This window comes from Helicoverpa armigera, chromosome 15, assembly GCF_030705265.1.
Source record: "Helicoverpa armigera isolate CAAS_96S chromosome 15, ASM3070526v1, whole genome shotgun sequence".
In the NCBI taxonomy this organism is placed as follows: domain Eukaryota; kingdom Metazoa; phylum Arthropoda; class Insecta; order Lepidoptera; family Noctuidae; genus Helicoverpa; species Helicoverpa armigera.
The window spans coordinates 7,160,882-7,179,986 of NC_087134.1; the positions used below are offsets into that span (position 1 = coordinate 7,160,882).

The window sequence follows — 19,105 nt, forward strand, 5'->3', positions numbered from 1 at the left end:
TTACTCCTGGTAACTAGCGTGCTCATTTGTCAACACTGAGTCACTGACATTGACACTTTGTTTTGATTGAATCTGTCAGGTGAAGTGAAGCTCAGGTCAGCTGAATTTATTCTGCTATAATATTACTTTTTCTGCATAAACATATAGTTGTTTATATCAGAGTGCGCAATAACATTATTCCTTTAGACTTTCGCCACTCTCGAACTTAAGGCAAATTACAACATCTAATTTTAAGTTTGCATTCTCGATGAAAGCCTTCTTCAAGTTATAGGTCGTAGAACTAAAAGTGCAACATGCATGCAATGGGCATGGGCCCCGAGTTTTTCCAGTTTATGAAGAAACTGGAAGAAAATGGTGACAAGCTGGTATCTACTACTCCCTCTGAGCCGTCACTCGAATTTGAATTTAATGTACGTATGTTTGGATAGTCGTTCGTAAACAGTGTAAACATTTATGAAGGAAAACAAACAATGGTATGATTGCCTTGTTACAGAACTCGACATGTCATGTTTGCAATGGGTATTACGGGCCGAGTTTCGGGGAGCCAGTTTGTGTAACTTGCCATGCTTTCCTCTTCCCGGATTTTCCGTCATATTTGCCTTCATCATACTTCTACAGTGAGAAGACAGATGATGGTGACTCAGGAAATGATGAGCCCTCTGACTTGAACTATAGTTCTGAACGTAAGATCAACAGAGACAACAGAGCATGCCCTGTACCCTCCTGGTGGTATTACAAAGTAAGTATTAGTATGTAATAGATGTTGGGATTGTTACTTGTTATATACAACCTCTATACCAGCTTTGTTCTTAGGACAAAGAACCTTTTTGTTTATGTAGTAGATTAAAAAAAAAAGGCAAAGAACTACATCAATTCTATGGTAATTTTTCAAGATACCATTAGGTTTTCCTACCCATGTCTTTTTAATTATAATGGGTTTACTTCCTAATTATGACTTTTTTATTCTACACTAAACTGTACTTCCATAGTTGGATAGACAAAGGAAACTTCCACTTTTAATATTAGGAAGGAATTGCTTCTATGGGTTTCACGGCCAGAGAGAACTACTTCCCAAGCAGAGATTAAAAGTACAAAAGTAGTATAAAAAATATAAGTTCCTTATGTAATACCTATAGTACCTATGTTTAGCAAATAAATATTCTACTTCTGACCTACATGCCAAGTTTCATCAAAATCGAGAACTAGTTTTTGTGTGAAATAAGCTACAAACTAATTTGTATGCTTTTACATTTTATTTCACTAAGTGCAATGTGCATAGAAGGGAACCTGATCAAGATCATAACCTACATTACTGACATTTTACATAGTATAATTTTGGCCTGGTCTCTAATCTACTTCTATGATTTTCTTATATTACTCAGAGCTCCCTGGACAGTGAAACAAGTCCAGAAGATGAAGCAAGTCGGGCTAGTAACTCAGGGGCAGGTGCAAGCAGCAGTGGCAATTGCAGTGGCGTCGGCGGCAATGGCGGGCCTAGCCGACATGACGGGCCCAGCCGACACGACGGGCCTAGTAGGCCTGACGGACCAAGCCGGCCTGATGGCCCTAGTCGGCCTGATGGACCAAGCCGGCATGATGGCCCTAGTCGGCCTGACGGGCCTAGTCGATCTGATGGCCCGAACCGCGCCGATATCCCAAGTCGTGATCCCGGTCGCGGTGACGTGCCCGCTCGCGCAGATGCTGCTAATATTCCAGTCGCGGCTGACACGCCAGCCCGTGCGGACGTATCAAGCCGTGCGGATAGTGCCGGCCGTGGAGACGCGCCGGCTAGAGACGACAGAGTTGGGTTAGGGCCTCCGCCCCACCCGCCCTGCCTCGCACGTTCGTTACAAGCGCTCTCGACACCGAGGCCACCTGACAATTTGGCTCCAGGACTTGTGGAGCAGTTGCCTTCTGAAGGTAATTTTACTTTCTGACCACATTAATGACCCCAATTTTTTTATTACTTACATGCTTACCTGATTGGTACAGGAAGAAATAGATTGTCTCCCCATTAGTGTCTTTTAAGCCAACCCTTAATCACACTTGCATTTATCAGCACAGTAATATGCACTTGAAGAAATACTAACATGATTGTCTACTGATCTCGCTGACATACGCTACATTTCCGCAGTGTTGCTGTGCATCTTCAGCTACCTAGACGACCTGTCTCTGTGTGCGTGCGCGTGCGTGTGTGCGCGGTGGTGGCGGCTCGTGCGAGCCCGCGTGGCGCCGCCGCGCTGGGCCGCCTTCACGAACCGACGCTTCCCTCTCTACAGGCCTATGCTTGCTAATATTGACTGGCACAAGGTAAACTGAGCAGCAACCGACTCTTTTATTTTTTATACTATAGATTTCACCACCAAAAAAAGTGAAAACGTAGTGTCTATTTTTCCCCAACCTGTGGCACAGGCATTTCGAAGCATATGAATGAGCATTTTCCACTGCTTATAAATACTTTTAGCTGCGTTGTGCTGATTGAAATAGAATATTAATCCATTATAAAAAGCCTAATTGCTTCTTAACTTATTAGTAGCAGAGGTTATTAGTGCTACTTATAAGTAAAGAAGATCTATGCTACTAATAAGGTAGAGATCTGCTTATTATCCTGGTACTCCCCAAATCCACCATTTGACTTTAACATATTGTTACAGAAATACCAATGCCTGGTGGAGTCGTGTTTCTGCCGTAACTGCTTGGTACAGATGTGTGTGCAGGCGCAGCCCGCCGGCGAGGAGAACGCCTGGCGCCGGAACAGACTCAGGATTGAACTTAAGGTACTGTGTACATACAGTTTTCAAAGAATCTATATGTCTTATCTCAGAGATCATTAAACTAAATTGAAATATACATATCAGGAATTTTAAATGCACAAATAATGCAATTTAAAATAATAAAAAAAAACGAATTAAATGTTACAATCTAAAAGTTGAATTTTATATAGTATTCTTTAGAAAATAGATGTTTTTCTTAAGAGGACGAATTGGAATTTTTAGCGCCAAGGATGTCAATTTTTCTCAGTAAATACAAAACGGATCAAAATACAACTTGGTTACCTGAAAGTTCATGATATAAGCCTTATTTTGTTAGTTGTAGAAACATGATTAGGTAACTTTTATAACAGAGAAAAATATATCAAACATACCTCTTTTTAAAAAGAGATTCACATATTATGGGCAAACGGGACCGATTTAAGCCTCTTAACTTTTTTAGTAGTTGAGTATATACATACTCTTTAAAATGGTAGTAGGAATTTTTATTAAATTATCATTTCTAAATATTAAAATTACAAAACCATTTTGTCGCTTACGACTTTTAGTTATAAGCTAGCGCGCGTATTGTTATCCTCGCCCCGCTCAGACGCTCCGACCCCTTTTGGCGCCTTAGATGCGCGTGCCGGTTATGGAATTATTGTTGACCACTTCCTCGCCTTAAAATAGATGTTTACTTTTAAACTTTATCGTGGAAATTCATAGTACACAGTGTAGAAGTGTGAAGCAGAAGGTTATAACTATTGTTGAAATACTCAGATGTTGCGCAACGACCCCCCGGAAGGCATAGCGGCGACCCCGCTGGACCCCAAGTGTTGTCACTGGCAGGCGAGCGTCACCGGGCCCATCGGCTCGCCATACGAGGGCGGAGTCTTCTATCTCTACATACAAGTGCCCTATGCGTAAGTACTAACACTATTTAATATAACAGTATTCAACTTTGATGATCAGTCAAAATATGTAATTATTTTTATGTGGCAATATTCCGAAAGTTACGTACGTAGTCTGAAATTGATATCTTGGCGTTACATTGAGGAAATAGAACCCCATTTGATCATTCAGTGCTTAAAACATGGAACACGCGTGTTCGTTTAGTATGCTGTATCAGCTGCGGGATTGTTCTGAAGTCTGGTACACAAAGGAATATGGTGGGTTTTAATCAGTTAAAATTTGCCACTGCCTCACGCTCTACTTACAATGGGAGAGGCCGGAGGGGTCATTTGATGATATCCCACCAAAAAACAATCCATTTATCAAATATTAAGTAACAAATAATCTTCCCCAGGTACCCAATGAGTCCCCCAGTGGTCCGCTTCCTGACTCGCATCTTACACCCGAACATCTCCCGTCACGGTGACGTGGGCATCGACTCCGTGCATCATAACTGGTCTCTCGCGCTTACTATCAGCAAAGTGCTCATCTCTATACAGAGCCTGCTGACAGACCCTTATACTGCGGTCAGTATTTTGTAGTGTTCTAGAACTTTACATAAGCTTATAGCTTGTATATTCCATTCTAGAAATATTCTCACTAACGGCCGATTGTTCATCTTCATTCAAAGCCTGCTCAATAATCCCTATGTTGTCGTCAGTAACACTTTCTGGAATGTTCTAGAATTTTCAAAATCCTGCATCATACATATTTCTAACGGTAAATTACGCATCTCGATGAAGAGGCTGATTCGTCATATTTAATTACGTTAATTCTACATAGCTTTATAGGATTTTTCGGTTTTGTAACCCAACAACTTAAAACAGCCCTAAAAATAACAACTTTTTCGACAGCTTGCCTTTTGGGTACTCATACACAATTAACTTGATACGTAACAAATTAATTGAGAAGGATTTTACCTCTATATACCTAACAAGATACATTTAGAAGATCAACAAGTCTTTTTGACTAAAATTAAACCTTATTTACATTAATCTAAAGTTCATATTTTATCAACATGTATGTATTCCTAGGTATGCATGGAGCCCGAGTTAGGCGAGATGTACGTACGCGACCGACAACGCTTCGAGGCTCTCGCTCGCAACTGGACGTGGCGGTACGCGATGCACGACATACTGTCTTATTGAGTGCCAACACCCATGGAGAACACAATGGATAGCAGAGATGCCATAACGAAAAATCTCCTAAGAAAGTACCGCGCCAAACAAAACGCGGGCGTGATTCGGACGAGGAATGTTACTGTCTTCGCTCTTACACGTCTTCTTTGGAACCCAACCATTTTTGTAAGACCACAATCCTTGACAGATTTCTTGATGGACCCGAACGCATCGTTAGTTCACTCGTGAATGATTGTTTTGGTCATGACCGTCACTACTTGCATTATGGCATCTCCGCTTACCTTTGTGTCATCTGTGATGTATCGAGTCTCGGAGTGTCGAGACCAGTGAACAACGTTATGCCTATAAACTGCCGGAAAATTAACAAACTTTATCGCCTTTGTAGTAATGGCTTCGAGAGATATTGGCTTCGGCTTGGCTGAATTTGTGATACAAGTGTCTGTGTCCAGTTTTTAACAATGGCAAGCTATAATTATATTGCCGGACTGAAAGGGCTTTGATAATAAACACGGATTAAAGTTACACCAAGAATAACCATACAGTTTCATAAGTATAAACTTGGAATAACTTTAAAGCATGTTTAAACATAAGGAGGAATGATTTTAATTTATTTTTATAGATAGTTCCAACTGCCCCTGGTGAAATCAGGTGTTTAGGTTAGTGTAACGTTTTTACTTTTTCATAAAGTCCAATATAATATTCATGTTTTTATACTTTTATGTACTATCTAACCTAAATTAGTTTTGTAAACAACACTCGAAATGCATGAGATAAAAGACAATTATTATAAATAAATACACATCACATTTAATGTAGAACGGCTGTGTACTTCCAAATAAATGTAATGGAAGACTAAATTGTATAATGCAATAAAAATATTAAAATTATGATTGTGTGGTTTTACTGAGAATTGAAGCTAATCTCATGTTCCAACGTTCTTTGAGCTGGTCACAATTGCATAGAGCATCAATACACTTGCCGCTGCCGGGCGCCCTACAGTACCCAGGAAACGGGGCTTCGCCTTTTGGCAGCCACCTTCTAGTATTCACGTTACGAAGAGGGTCGAATAGCGGGTTGTCTATCAACTCCCTCAGCTGGCCCAGGCGTACTGTGTATAAATCAGTGTGAATTTTCAAACTCCCCGGTATGAAATAGTTGACGTAGACCGCGATTGTGAAATATCCCTTGAAATAAACAGTTTTAATTCAGTTAATTGATCTTGTAAACTGTGTAAGACACGCTACATACACCAAAAATAATTTACATATTTTTGATTTCAACCAATTTGCAATCTATTTTTTTTACCAAATGGTTTTTTTATTTTCGTAAACTATCATTTATATAAATATATGATGTTATAAACTTACATGTATGTCGATAATTTCAGAGTGTATTTTATGAGTCAACATTATTGAAATCAGTAGGAATATTGTTCGCAGACACGGTAATTTTACAGTGCATTCAGTCATGCAATCTGCTTGTGATTATAAATTCCAGTAATATGGTTTGTTGGGCATTAGGTATATTGGATTTTAAAGAAAACACAATATCTTATTTTCTATTTAATCATATTATAGATATAGATGATTAGTGATTACATATTCTTTTTTTGTTTTCCAATAATCAGGATTTAAAGTTATTATCTGATTATATATTACGATAAGCTATAAAACAACATACTATTACTTACTTTTTAACTAAATATTCTTTTTTTTTGGGTTATAAAGTTTTTGTAACTTTTTTTTGGTTTTAAAGTTTTTGTTACTTTTTTTTTGGTTTTAATGTTTTTGTATCTTTTTTTTTGGGTTACAAAGTTTTTTTTAACTTTTTTTGGGTTATCTTTTGTTTTTGGTATTTGTTTCTACATAATTACTTTTTTTACTTAGTACGAAGAATATGGTTAGAACATTATTTTTAAATTGAGTAACCTCTAGATTTTGAACCGTCGGTCACTCTAGCTATTCTTCTGCAGCAGTCCCCACATCTCCCTCTTGAGCGGTTCCTGGAATTATCCCTGGATTTTCCCCTGGAACGGTCTCTGGAATGACCTCTGGAACGGTCCCTAGAATTACCCCTGGATCTTCCTCTAGAATGACCCCTGGATCTTCCTCTAGAATGGCCCCTGGATCTGCCTCTAGAATGGCCCCTGGATCTGCCTCTAGAATGGCCCCTGGATCTTCCCCTAGAATGGCCTCTGGATCTTCCCCTAGACTGACTCCTGGATCTTGCCCTGGAATGACACCTCAATTTCCTGTTAGGACTTCTAGATCTTTCCCTGCTCCTGCGCGTATCCATTGTTTCCGAGTAATATTCAGACAGTCTAAACAAACAATTCCTTGATTCATCTCTAGGCCTTCTTACTTGTTTAGAAGTGACCTCCGATTGTCCGGTGGATTTACCTCTTGAGCGACTGCGGGATTTTCCGCGGGAATGGCCACGAGATCTTCCCCTGGAACGGTCACGGGATCTTCCCCTGGAACGACCACGGGATCTTCCCCTGGAACGACCACGGGATCTTCCCCTGGAACGGTCACGGGATCTTCCCCTGGAACGGCCACGGGATCTTCCCCTGGAATGGCCACGAGATATTTGAGTAAATACTCGTTCTCGACCACGACTCCTTGCTCGATCCGTGATACGAGGTCTATTTGTACTTACTCCTTGAGCCTCAGCACTGGATTGCACTTCAACGACGATCGCTGCCTCCATGTTTCAGCGTTTCAGCAATTTCAGCTTCTGTAACACAAAAACTGAACTGGTTCGTTTAGTTTTTGAAATTGATATATTAAATCACAAATCTTACTTGCACTCGTGTCTGACTATTCCACTACGAATGAGGACCGTTCTGCAATATCTGTTTTTATATAGGTACGGTGGCACACATATTGTACTCTTATCTATTACGCAATGTTTACACAATTTGTGCAATTATTGAACAATAATTACACATATTGCAGCACTATTGCGCAATGTTATCACTACAGATACAACTCGTTGAGGTTTCGGAGAATAGGCATCATTAATCAGATAGGTAAGTCTCTACTTATGTAGGTCTATGTAATGTATCATCATCTCCCGAGCCTTTTCCCAATTATGTTTGGGAATGGGGTTGGCTTCCAGTCTAACCGGATTTAGCTGAGTACAGTGTTTTACAAGGAGCGACTGCCTATCTGACCTTAACCCAGTTACCCAGGCTACCCGATACCCCTTGGTTAGGCTCACGTCATTAAGTAGGTATATGTATGATGGTGTATGTAAAGGACTTATTACAGTTGACAAAATTCAGTCGTCTACTTAACTCTAAATGATGCAGTTACTTAATTCAGTCAAAAGAAATCGCATTTAGGAAGGTAGGTTTCTAAATTTAGGAACTGACTCACTTAAGCCATAAAATCAATAGGAAGTCGCTTCACTTTATCAGATATTTCTAAAAAGATAGGTACACACCTAAGTATTCGTCTTTTGATAATTGAATGTGAAAGTAGGTACTTCTTCCGAGGGAGACATTTTCATAGGTTCTGTTTCCCCAAACTAGGCGCTGCCTGTATCTTAGAGACCTAAAAGATGATAATTATTTTTAGTTTAAATAGGAGACATGGGATCTGGGCATGCTGTATTTCTATTTCGACACGTCTTATATCTGGTAGCGTGGCCGAGCGGTCTAAGGCGCTGGTTTAAGGCACCAGTCTCTTCGGAGGCGTGGGTTCGAATCCCACCGCTGCCAAGAACTTTTTTATATTTCTAAGCTTACCAAAACAGAACAAAATAAAGTCAGGACACCTTTTTACACACAGTCGGTTAGCCCCATGCTAAGTTATTAATTAACTTGTGTTGGTCCATAACTTATGGGTGCTAACACAACTGGGGCCCGATTCTCCTGAGTTAGTAATGTCAAAATTGAATCGCAATAGCAGTTTTAACCATATCGGGCATTGTGCTACTAATATAGGACCAATCGTACATACCTAGGTACTTAGGTAAGTAGGGACTTAACTTACCTGAGTAATGATACCTATTCTCCGAAACCTCAACGAGTTGCATCTAAAGTAGGTAATAACATTGCGCAATACTGCTGCAATACGAGGGTCACACTGAAAGTTTTTAGAACAGGCCACTTATAAACAATATAATAAAAAAATAATTCTAAAATTCGAAAATAGAACTCTTTACCAATATTACTGAGTATATATTTAATTAATTTGTCATTTGTTTTACTATTTGGCGGCAAATTGAAAATTGTCTGTGACACGGCAACATGAATTTAACACGAGAAAATTTTCGTGCAATGATTTTTTATGACTTTCGATGTCATTTAAGTCAACAAGAAAGTTATGATAGACTACGATTGGCCTTTCACGATGAAGCCCCATCTCGTGCGACTGTTTACAACTGGTTTAATGAGTTTAAACGTGGTCGCACTAATCTCACTGATGATTTACGTGAGGGACGGCCTTCTACGGCGGCGACTGAAGATAACATCTGTGTTGTGCGGCGTATGATAGAGACTGATAGAAGAGTGACCTATCAGCAGATTCGGACAAGCTTAGGCATCGTTATGAGTCAAGTGCACAAAATCCTCCACGAACATTAAGCGGTCAGGAAGCTTTGCGCCTGGTGGATACCTCATAATTTGACTGAGGCTCAAAAACTCCATAGTGTGGATTGGTGCCTCAAAATGATTAAAAGATTTAACGGAGGTGACTCAAATGCTGTGTTCGACGTACTAACACTACAATAAAACATATAATAAAACGAATAACTGGCTAATGTAACCAGTTTCTGATTTTCTAAGAACTTTCAGTTTGACCCTCGTATGTGTAATTATTGTTCAATAATTGCACAAATTATGCAAACATTGCGTAATAGATTCCCCTAATTTCCTATTTTTTTCTATTCCGATTCTCCTAATTTTACTTAAGCGACATACGATTCAAATTCGACTGAGATCCAACCCCGACTCAATTACGATTGAAGCGTACGTGGCATTTCGCTATATTTTCTTTGAAATAAACGTTTTTATCATTTTCTGCCATTCAATAATCAATCATTTTGTCTGCAAATGATTAACCATTGCAATACCTATGATTGTAGAACAACACACCAAATAGACCAAAATAACAGACCAATCGCAAACCAACCGAATGTCGTTGGAATACGATTGGTCTTGATACGAGGGTCACACTGAAAGTTTTTAGAACTGGCCACTTATAAACAATATAATAAAAAAATAATTCTAAAATTCGAAAATAGAACTCTTTACCAATATTACTGAGTATATATTTAATTCATTTGTCATTTGTTTTACGATTTGGCGGCAAATTGAAAATTGTCTGTGTCACGTCAACATGAATTTAACACGAGAAAATTTTCGTGCAATGATTTTTTATGACTTTCGATGTCATTTAAGTCAACAAGAAAGTTATGATAGACTACGATTGGCCTTTCACGATGAAGCCCCATCTCGTGCGACTGTTTACAACTGGTTTAATGAGTTTAAACGTGGTCGCACTAATCTCACTGATGATTTACCTGAGGGACGGCCTTCTACGGCGACGACTGAAGATAACATCTGTGTTGTGCGGCGTATGATAGAGACTGACAAAAGAGTGACCTATCAGCAGATTCGGACAAGCTTAGGCATCGTTATGAGTCAAGTGCACAAAATCCTCCACGAACATTAAGCGGTCAGGAAGCTTTGCGCCTGGTGGATACCTCATAATTTGACTGAGGCTCAAAAACTCCATAGTGTGGATTGGTGCCGTAAAATGATAGAAAGATTTAACGGAGGTGACTCAAATGCTGTGTTCGACGTACTAACACTACAATAAAACATATAATAAAACGAATAACTGGCTAATGTAACCAGTTTCTGATTTTCTAAGAACTTTCAGTTTGACCCTCGTATAAGTAGCAGGGGCCCGATTCTCCTAATTTTACTTAAGCGACCTTCGATTGACGTTCGACTCGATTCGACTGAGATCCAATCCCGACTCGATTACGATTGAAGCGTATGTGGCATTCCGCTATTCTTTCTTTGAAATAAACGTTTTTATCCTTTTCTGTCATTCAATAATGAATCATTTTGTCTGCAAATGATTTACGATTGCAAAATGATTGTACAGCGAACTACCGTATAGACCAAAATCACCAAAATAGCAGACCAATCGCACACCAATCAAATGTCAATCGAATACGATTGGTCTTTTATTAGTAGCAGAATGCCCGATATGGTTAAAACTGCTATTACGATCATATTGCGATTCGATTTCTATTCGATTTTGACATTATTAACTTAAGAGGACGAATTGGAATTTTTGGCGCCAAGGATGTCAATTTTTCTCAGTAAATACAAAACGGATCAAAATACAACTTGGTTACCTGAAAGTTCATGATATAAGCCTTATTTTGTTAGTTGTAGAAACATGATTAGGTAACTTTTATAACAGAGAAAAATATATCAAACATACCTCTTTTTAAAAAGAGATTCACATATTATGGGCAAACGGGACCGATTTAAGCCTCTTAACTTTTTTAGTAGTTGAGTATATACATACTCTTTAAAATGGTACTAGGAATTTTTATTAAATTATCATTTCTAAATATTAAAATTACAAAACCATTTTGTCGCTTACGACTTTTAGTTATAAGCTAGCGCGCGTATTGTTATCCTCGCCCCGCTCAGACGCTCCGACCCCTTTTGGCGCCTTAGATGCGCGTGCCGGTTATGGAATTATTGTTGACCACTTCCTCGCCTTAAGGTAGAATTCCGTGGGTCGCGGCTTACGCAGCCGCGCGCGGCTTACGACAGTCGTCAGCCGCGCGCGACAATAGTCAACCTATGTAAATGTATGGCGCCGCTGCCGAGGTTCGCGACAGTCGCGCGCGGCCGACGAATTTCGTAAGCCGCGCGCGGCATTGTGTTGAAATGAGTAGATTTTGTTCGTCCGTTCCCTCTAGTCGAAGTGCTAATTGATATCCTTGAAGAAGAAGAGGATGACGTATTGCTGTGGCTGTATTATGAAAATAGATTACCAATCGACCCTATTTTTAAAAAGTAGAAATGATGAAGGATACTACCCAATACTGATTCAAAAGCATTTGTATTGTAATGAAAACAAAAGGAAGTTTTGCCGACTAAATAAAAAACAATTCAATTCTGGTTTTACTAAAATTATGTAGATGTTACTAAGCGCTAGACCATGTTGAGATGCATACGGCCGCGCGCGGCTTACGAAATTCGTCGGCCGCGCGCGACTGTCGCGAGCCTCGGCAGCGGCGCCATACATTTTCATAGGTTGACTATTGTCGCGCGCGGCCGACGACTGTCGTAAGCCGCGCGCGGCTGTCGTAGCCGCTATCCTCGGAATTCTACCTTTAGGAGAATCGGGGCCCAGGATGCTCGATATGGTTAAAACTGCTATTGCGATTCAATTTTGACATTATTAACTTAGCAGAATCGGGCCCCATATCTTTCATGTGCAATTGTAGGTGTAGATGTGTTTATGTGGTCATCATCCTCATCCTCCGAGCCTTTTTCCCAAACTATGTTGGGGTCGGCTATCAGTCTAACCGGATGTAGCCGAGTACCAGTGCTTTACAAGGAGCGACTGCCCTATCTGACCCTACCTGACTAACCTATCCTATCTGACTGTATATGTGGTATGTGATAAAAAACCATGTACCTATGTGGATCATTCTTTATTGCTTCTTAAAAATAACTAAAACTAGAACACATTATATAGTTGACAAATCACGGCCCGCGGCAATAAATCAGAGACTTCGGGCAATATTTGAGAACATACAACAAAATTTACATCTTGCGTCAAAAAAATAACATACAGGAAATAATAAGATAGGTACGTAATTCATTCAAGTATGTATGTACTTTCACTTAAGGGAATTTATTCAGAAATGACTGAATTATCTAAAATTCAATAATGTAAACTAAAATTAGTTCATCATTTACTATAAACATTGAATGTTGAAGGTACAAACGAAACTATGGTGAGTTAGAGATATCCATGTTATCTGGAGAGTTCTTTTCATCACATACGTCTGAAATCTTATTTTCTAGAGTAGAAATATCTTTTTCTTCTATTACAGAAAGGTTAGGGGTATGGTCTCGTGACTTTCGGTCGTGCGGCGTTTTAGAGTCTCTGTGGGAGCGACTCTTAGAATGACGGCTACCCGAACGAGACCGTTTACGGTCCCGGGATCGAGACCGCTTCTTGTCTCTAGATTTAGACCGTTTCCTATCCCGAGATCTAGTTCTTTTTCTATCCCTCGAGCGCGAACGCTTGCGATCTCGTGATCTAGATCTCTTTCTGTCCCTAGAACGAGATCTCTTCCTGTCTCGGGAGCGCGACCTCCTGCGAGATCGCGAGCGCTTCCTGCGAGATCGTGATCGAGATCTCCGCCGCGACCTGGAGCGGTCGCGCTTTCTGTCTCGTGATCTGGTTCGTTCTCGCTTCTTCGACGGTGACCTTTCCTTTTCTTTTTCAACGTCTTTTTCTGGCTTGTCGTCCGCTGGCGTCGACGCCTTCGACTTCACTTCAGACGAGTTCCCGTTGGTTTCGGGAACCACTTCTGGCTTAACTTCTTCTTTCTCCTCTTTTTCCACTTCCTTTGGAGGCGGTGACTTGGATTTTTCTTTCTTCTCCTTATCAGTGGATTCCTTCTTGTCTTTGCGGTCCTTGTCCTTGTCTTTGTCCTTATCCTTGTCTTTGTCGCGGGAGCGGTCGCGCTTGGAGCGAGAGCTGCGGTGCCGGGAGCGCGAGCGCGTGCGGCGAGAGCTGCGGTGACGAGAACGAGATCTGTTACAATTAAATATTTTATTACTACAAAATAAATAAAAAACTTAAAATAACAAAAAATAACGAATAATGGAATTAGATTCAAATAGAAGATAAATAAAAAAAAAAACAACAGAAAACAGAACTTATGCCTACTTTATTACACATTCGGAACTAGTCAGCATGCCATCTAATCACACGAATATTTTAGTGTTAGTGAAAATTATTGTTACTTCTTCCCATGCAAATGGCTTAACAGATTTTGATGAAACTTAAGAATCAGGTTGCGGGACTTAATTTCTAGTAATGAAACAAATCAAATCAATTACAAAAGCACTGTAAACAAACACCTTAAGTTTCTGTTAAAACTTACCTGGAGCGATGCTTGTGCCGTGACCGGGAGCGTCGGGAGCGGTGCCTAGACCTAGAACGGGAGCGCTTGGAGCGATGGCGCGATCGGGAGCGCCGCGAGCGAGACCGCGACCGCCTTCGGGAACGAGACCTAGAACGTGTCCTGAAATCAATTAGATGTTCGTGTTTAACTTGGACCTCCCTTTCATGTATTATTTCTTTGATTTTTGCTGTATACCATATATTTCGTGTTCTTGAAAGAGGTAGGTACATTCAAAGCTTTGCAAATATTTTGTCTGACCGCTTATCTCCTGCACTGCAGTAGGGAGTTGCACAAAAAGAATAAGAAGCAACATTACCTCGATTCAGTAAATGCACCTAAAAACAGTACATAATTCTAAGTTATCATATTCAATCAGTTGTTACAATTATTTATTATTGGATTAGGCTAGGTGTTATTAAAGTTCTGACTTTTATTTGGGTCACTGACTAAATTATGAAATAGACACTGGAACTGCATTTATTGAATTTATTTTAGGGATGGTGGTTATTTCATACTTGTTTATTTACACTAAACCCTTTATACACTAAACCTTTCTCTGTGTGAAAGGAGGCCAGTTCCTTGTTATGGGAATGAAAAAAAAAGCTCTTACCTCCTTTTATCCTTTGACAGGAGGCCTATTACTGGGTCGATAGCAGCGGATATCAAGTTCTGTGCCTCCTTAACTCTGCACATGGCTTCCTCGATCTCCCTCTGTGCTGCCTCATTGCTCTTAGTCTGTGGCTTGCAGATGGCTTGAGTAGCGTGGTATACCTGAAGTCAATAATATTAGAACATTAGTTTAAGATGCAACTGTACCATTTAACTATAACATAACTATAACCAGCCATCAGTGAAATGGGTTATTTGAAAAATTAAACTGGTTTACTGATTGGTTAAGTCTAAATAAATCTTTTATGTACTTTGCAAATATGCACAATTATCCAACGTAGGTCTGGTAACTAGGAATCTGGCATTTGCTAGCTTTTGTTAATCTTAAATATATGGCAGTTTATCACCTCATTAAGTGTTTATATGCCTGACCTACTTCACACCACACTCATAGTAGTGATAACATACTGACTTAAAAAACTACTATAATCAGACTAGATACCATTTTTGCATTTTAATTGTGTTACACAATATCTCACCTTGATAGCATGTCCGTCAACCGTACTGCCATTAAGCTGCAGGGCTTTCAGGATGGACTCTTGTTCAGTCATTTCTATCAATGCGTACCTCTGCTTGTCTGCATCCCGATCACAAAATCTCATATACTTTACTTCACCGGCCAAACAGAAGTGATCTATTAACTGCTGAGAAGTTAACGAGTCAACGTCGCCCACCAAAACAGTTCTCCGTATTTCTTCTATTTTCCTAGAGTCGTAGGCCGCCGGTAGCGGCGGGTACGGCGGCAACCCTAATGCTGTTAACTTAGGGTCGTGAGTCTGAATCACCTGGTTGGGAGGAACGCCGTCCAAAGCGTTGATAACGTGAGCCGGCAGACGCGGCTCCACCGTGCTCAATCCCGGCACTAAGGTCCCATTGCTTGACATTTCCAGAGCCTTGTGCTCATCAGGAATCTCTCCTGATTGCATCGGGATCACGATAAGCGCCCGGTCGATGAACACCGTGTTGGTCATATGCTGGGCAACGTTAACAGTTGCCGAATCGTAATATTTTACATAACATATTCGGGACTGCACCGGGCAAGACACATCTCTGATGGTTGGATACAATCTGATGTCATCGATCTTTCCTAAATACCCGAAGAGGGTTTGCATCTGATCTTTGGTGGCCTGGGGTGCAATGTTGGTGACTTGAATCACCCTCGTGCTACCCGAAACCATTTTCGACGATTTGCACATTAAAGTAACAAATAGCAAGCACTTACTACTTAAATATAACTTTTGACTATGTCTAGTGACTATTCCCTTTCTACATTTTGTGTAATTACTTGAAAGAACTTTCGTGAAACATTTCCGCAAGCCACCACACGCTTTTTTTTCCCACACTTTCCACAGATAACTAATTTTTTAAATACTGCATAAAATTCCATAGATAACGAATGTCAACTCTAGAAGAATGCATAATCTACGCGTGGTAGTTTTTTTATTAAGTTTGGCAATCTTACTGTGTGATGGGGTTGCTACTTACTAAACCCATTTAAACTTGGCGGCAAAAACAAAATAAGTGAAAAGTTTTTTTAAGATTTAAAGCTTCACAAAAAGCCGTAATGTTTTGTGACAAAGATACAATCGAGTCATTAAAATTAAAACTGAAATCTGGTATGTAATCTATTTACACTATAGTAAAATATTATAGATAATTTTAAATGACTGAAGGGGAAGAACTATTAATTTAGATTTTTTTTATTAGTCACTAAAGAGAAGTTATCAAAAGAAAGAGAAGTTTTGAAATTACGCAACAAAGAACGATCGCTTACCGATGAGCTCAATGCTATCAAATCAGAAGTGGATCATTTAGCAGATAATTTAGAGGTAAAGTACCTAATTAATAGGTAACTAGGTGGTATATATGAAATTACCCCAAAAGCACCTCATAAATGCTTATATTAAAACCCTTTTAAAAGTGATATTTATTTTCTACTCTCCTAGATCCTGAAAAACCAATTAACTCAGAGTAAACACCAGATATCAATGATTGAAATGTGCACAGCTTCAGAGGATTTGAAAGTAGACATGCATGTTGGTACTCTTAACCAGCACTTGGAAGGTTTTCAAGTACTTTTTGATAGAGGTTGGTTGACCTGATTTAATATTTATAAATAGGCTATTTTCAAAAAAAATGCTTTGTACCATATTTAATTTCTACTCATTGCTCTAGACCTAGACTGAGCTACATTTTGGTAGAAATAATAATATCAATGCCACAAAAAAACTACTTTCCTGAAAAAGTAATATAACTTTTTTTTTAATAGTTAGGGCCTTATCATACTAGGCGTCTTCAAAGCGAAATGGACGCGCAACGAATACGTTACGGGCGCGCAACGAACACGCCGCGCATACGCAGCGAATTCATTGCGGACACGCAACCAATGAGGGTTTTCGATACTTTTTCTGCCGCCAGGCGGCGCTTCGTATGCGTCAGGTCCAAACAGCTGTCAAATAGTATGGAATTGTAGGTGCCGAACTTATTGTTTATTGAAATTCTGTTATATTGGAAGTGTTATTGATTTTATTATGGACTACGGTCAGAATAAGGTTTCCGAACTAAAAATTGAGCTAAGAGAGAGGGTGCAAAAGTCACTGGTACTAAGGAAAAACTTGTTGAAAAATTTGTTAACACAATATGATTTAGTTTTTTTTATTTACTCAACCGCAATAGTAAAAAAATAATGCAGTGCTTTAATTATAAAATAAAAAAAACACTAAAATCGTTCACTATTCATAGTAAAGATAAGCACTTTGACAGTTACCTGGACCTGACGACTCGGTGCTGCCACCTCGTGGACGCCATTTTAGAAAACCCTCATTCGTCGCGAAAAGCAGTTTTATTCGTTTGCAAAATAACACAAAGTAGTCGCTCTCTTCCATTCGATTATGGTTTGAATCCATTTTGTTACTGAGTGTATTATACGTCGTTAATTTCCTACAAACACGCGACGAAAACGTTGCGAATTTGCCGTACATCCGCGACGTCTTCGCTGAGCAGCCGCAAGCATGTTCGCGTCGCATTCCGCTTTGAAGACGCTCGCAATCCGCTAGTATGATAAGGCCCTTAGTGTTTCCAGTATGGTTCTAGTGTATGTGATGTAGATGTCGCCACGAGGCACAGAGGTAGTCCAGAACTTCATTAATTAGACTTTCGCATATGGCATATTTCTTCTTTAATACACCTATCCTCTCTAGCTTAATTTAAATAATGATATATATAATAATATAAGGAATATAATTTATAACTTTTATTTTTTGGGATGAATTTACTTTAGACCGAAGAGAAATAGAGGAGCGTATAAAAGAACAAAGGGACAAGGAAGCGAAGAAGCAAGAAGAACTGCGCCTTAAGGAGAAGCAGATAGCTGAAGAAAATCAGCGCCACGAGCGAGAAGCCGCCGCGATCACAGAGGAATGTCAAGCTATTGAGAGTGAATGCGCTGTGCTAAAGGTACGTACGTGCCTGCCTACTGTAGGTATACTACAACAGTAGGAGTTTTCGCGCCCGTGGGAACTACTGCCCGTACCGGGATAAAATATATAGCCTATGTTACGCATGGAAAGAGTGTAGGTTTCCAACTGTGAGAAAATTTTAAAAATCGGTCCAGTAGTTTTTGAGTTTATCCATTGCAAATAGAAATAGCATAATCTTTTGAAAAGGTTTAGCATACCATAGCTTATAAAAATTGCTAAACGAAAACAAAATGCCTAAATACCTACCTGGCAACAAAATTTCCACACTTGTGTCAATCCTTCTATATTTTATAATATTTACAGTGACACTATTTTAATTGAACAGCGTTGTGTCCATTTTTCAGAAAAGAAATAATGCAATAATGCTGAAGCTAAGAAAAAGGTTGCTTGAAGCTGAAAATACAAGACGCGAAGCAATGAAACGAAACGCTTCTCAATTAAGTACCCAGCAATAACGTTGGACCATGATGTGAATATTTTGCAACTATTCTTGTCCTTTTTTCATAATTTATCAATAAAAAGCACTTATATGATAAAATTCTAATTTATTTTAAAAAATCATTTTAAGTTTCCATCACATAGCATAATAATAAATATTATGACCCACAACTTTAGTGAAAACTACAAAGATTAATATTATGTAGATTAATAACACTGGATGACAAGTACCTGCATGGATTACTACAGACAAATTTTTATTGTACCACAAGGCAGTAGGTATGTTAGATCCAGTCATTGTTTGTCACCATCGTCAATCAGTCGTGGCTAAAAAACAGTCTGTTCGTAAAGTTACATACATACAATAACCACAAAAATAATAAGTTAAATAATTATTAAAATATATCACACAATCACAGGTATCTGTGGAGATCTAAGGGGGAGGCCTATGTTCAGCAGTGGACGTCCTATGGCTGAGATGATGATGATGATG

At 39.4% G+C, this 19,105-nt stretch overlaps 3 protein-coding genes, 2 long non-coding RNA genes and 1 other non-coding gene across 9 annotated transcripts; 3 read left to right on the forward strand and 3 right to left on the reverse strand.

Moving 5' to 3' along the window:
- Window positions 1-67: 67 nt before the first annotated feature.
- LOC110370647 (uncharacterized) lies at window positions 68-5,730 on the forward strand. Its single transcript, XM_049845056.2, has 8 exons — window positions 68-410; window positions 494-739; window positions 1,383-1,920; window positions 2,135-2,310; window positions 2,655-2,777; window positions 3,531-3,673; window positions 4,057-4,228; window positions 4,736-5,730. The coding sequence occupies exons 1-8, from the start codon at window positions 294-296 to the stop codon at window positions 4,847-4,849; spliced, it is 1,629 nt and encodes a 542-aa protein (XP_049701013.2). The 5' UTR covers window positions 68-293; the 3' UTR covers window positions 4,850-5,730.
- On the reverse strand, window positions 5,725-6,756 carry LOC110370648 (uncharacterized). The gene is made up of 2 exons (XR_007511513.2): window positions 6,208-6,756; window positions 5,725-6,024 (listed from the first exon to the last, which is right to left on the reverse strand). It is a non-coding gene; the product is annotated as an uncharacterized LOC110370648 (long non-coding RNA).
- A 519-nt stretch (window positions 6,757-7,275) lies between these two features.
- Window positions 7,276-7,894, reverse strand: LOC135117808 (uncharacterized). The gene is made up of 2 exons (XR_010277181.1): window positions 7,499-7,894; window positions 7,276-7,409 (listed from the first exon to the last, which is right to left on the reverse strand). It is a non-coding gene; the product is annotated as an uncharacterized LOC135117808 (long non-coding RNA).
- A 588-nt stretch (window positions 7,895-8,482) lies between these two features.
- On the forward strand, window positions 8,483-8,564 carry Trnal-aag (transfer RNA leucine (anticodon AAG)). The gene has a single exon. It is a non-coding gene; the product is annotated as a tRNA-Leu (tRNA).
- A 3,959-nt stretch (window positions 8,565-12,523) lies between these two features.
- On the reverse strand, window positions 12,524-16,064 carry LOC110370645 (splicing regulatory glutamine/lysine-rich protein 1). 4 transcript variants are annotated; one of them, XM_021326546.3, is made up of 4 exons: window positions 15,175-16,064; window positions 14,637-14,797; window positions 14,006-14,134; window positions 12,524-13,632 (listed from the first exon to the last, which is right to left on the reverse strand). In XM_021326546.3, the coding sequence occupies exons 1-4, from the start codon at window positions 15,889-15,891 to the stop codon at window positions 12,840-12,842; spliced, it is 1,800 nt and encodes a 599-aa protein (XP_021182221.3). In that variant the 5' UTR covers window positions 15,892-16,064; the 3' UTR covers window positions 12,524-12,839. The 4 variants fall into 4 exon arrangements, with proteins under 4 accessions (XP_021182221.3, XP_021182219.3, XP_021182220.3 ...); XM_021326544.3 differs by having other exon boundaries at window positions 12,524-13,653; XM_021326545.3 differs by having other exon boundaries at window positions 14,006-14,146.
- A 109-nt stretch (window positions 16,065-16,173) lies between these two features.
- LOC110370606 (DNA ligase 1) lies at window positions 16,174-19,022 on the forward strand. The gene is made up of 5 exons (XM_021326487.3): window positions 16,174-16,311; window positions 16,403-16,524; window positions 16,642-16,783; window positions 17,976-18,151; window positions 18,519-19,022. The coding sequence occupies exons 1-5, from the start codon at window positions 16,260-16,262 to the stop codon at window positions 18,627-18,629; spliced, it is 603 nt and encodes a 200-aa protein (XP_021182162.3). The 5' UTR covers window positions 16,174-16,259; the 3' UTR covers window positions 18,630-19,022.
- Window positions 19,023-19,105: the final 83 nt, after the last annotated feature.

Coding starts and splice junctions, on each gene's coding strand:
- LOC110370647 (XM_049845056.2), top strand. CDS start 294: ATGCATGCAATGGGCATGGGCCCCGAGTTTTTCCAGTTTATGAAGAAA. Junction 2,311..2,654: donor CTAATATTGACTGGCACAAG/GTAAACTGAGCA, acceptor ATATTGTTACAG/AAATACCAATGCCTGGTGGA. Junction 4,229..4,735: donor TGACAGACCCTTATACTGCG/GTCAGTATTTTG, acceptor ATGTATTCCTAG/GTATGCATGGAGCCCGAGTT.
- LOC110370645 (XM_021326543.3), bottom strand. CDS start 15,891: ATGTGCAAATCGTCGAAAATGGTTTCGGGTAGCACGAGGGTGATTCAA. Junction 14,798..15,174: donor TTGACGGACATGCTATCAAG/GTGAGATATTGT, acceptor TATTGACTTCAG/GTATACCACGCTACTCAAGC. Junction 13,654..14,005: donor CGGCACAAGCATCGCTCCAG/GTAAGTTTTAAC, acceptor TAATTGTAACAG/ATCTCGTTCTCGTCACCGCA.
- LOC110370606 (XM_021326487.3), top strand. CDS start 16,260: ATGTTTTGTGACAAAGATACAATCGAGTCATTAAAATTAAAACTGAAA. Junction 16,525..16,641: donor ATTTAGCAGATAATTTAGAG/GTAAAGTACCTA, acceptor CTACTCTCCTAG/ATCCTGAAAAACCAATTAAC. Junction 18,152..18,518: donor GTGAATGCGCTGTGCTAAAG/GTACGTACGTGC, acceptor TCCATTTTTCAG/AAAAGAAATAATGCAATAAT.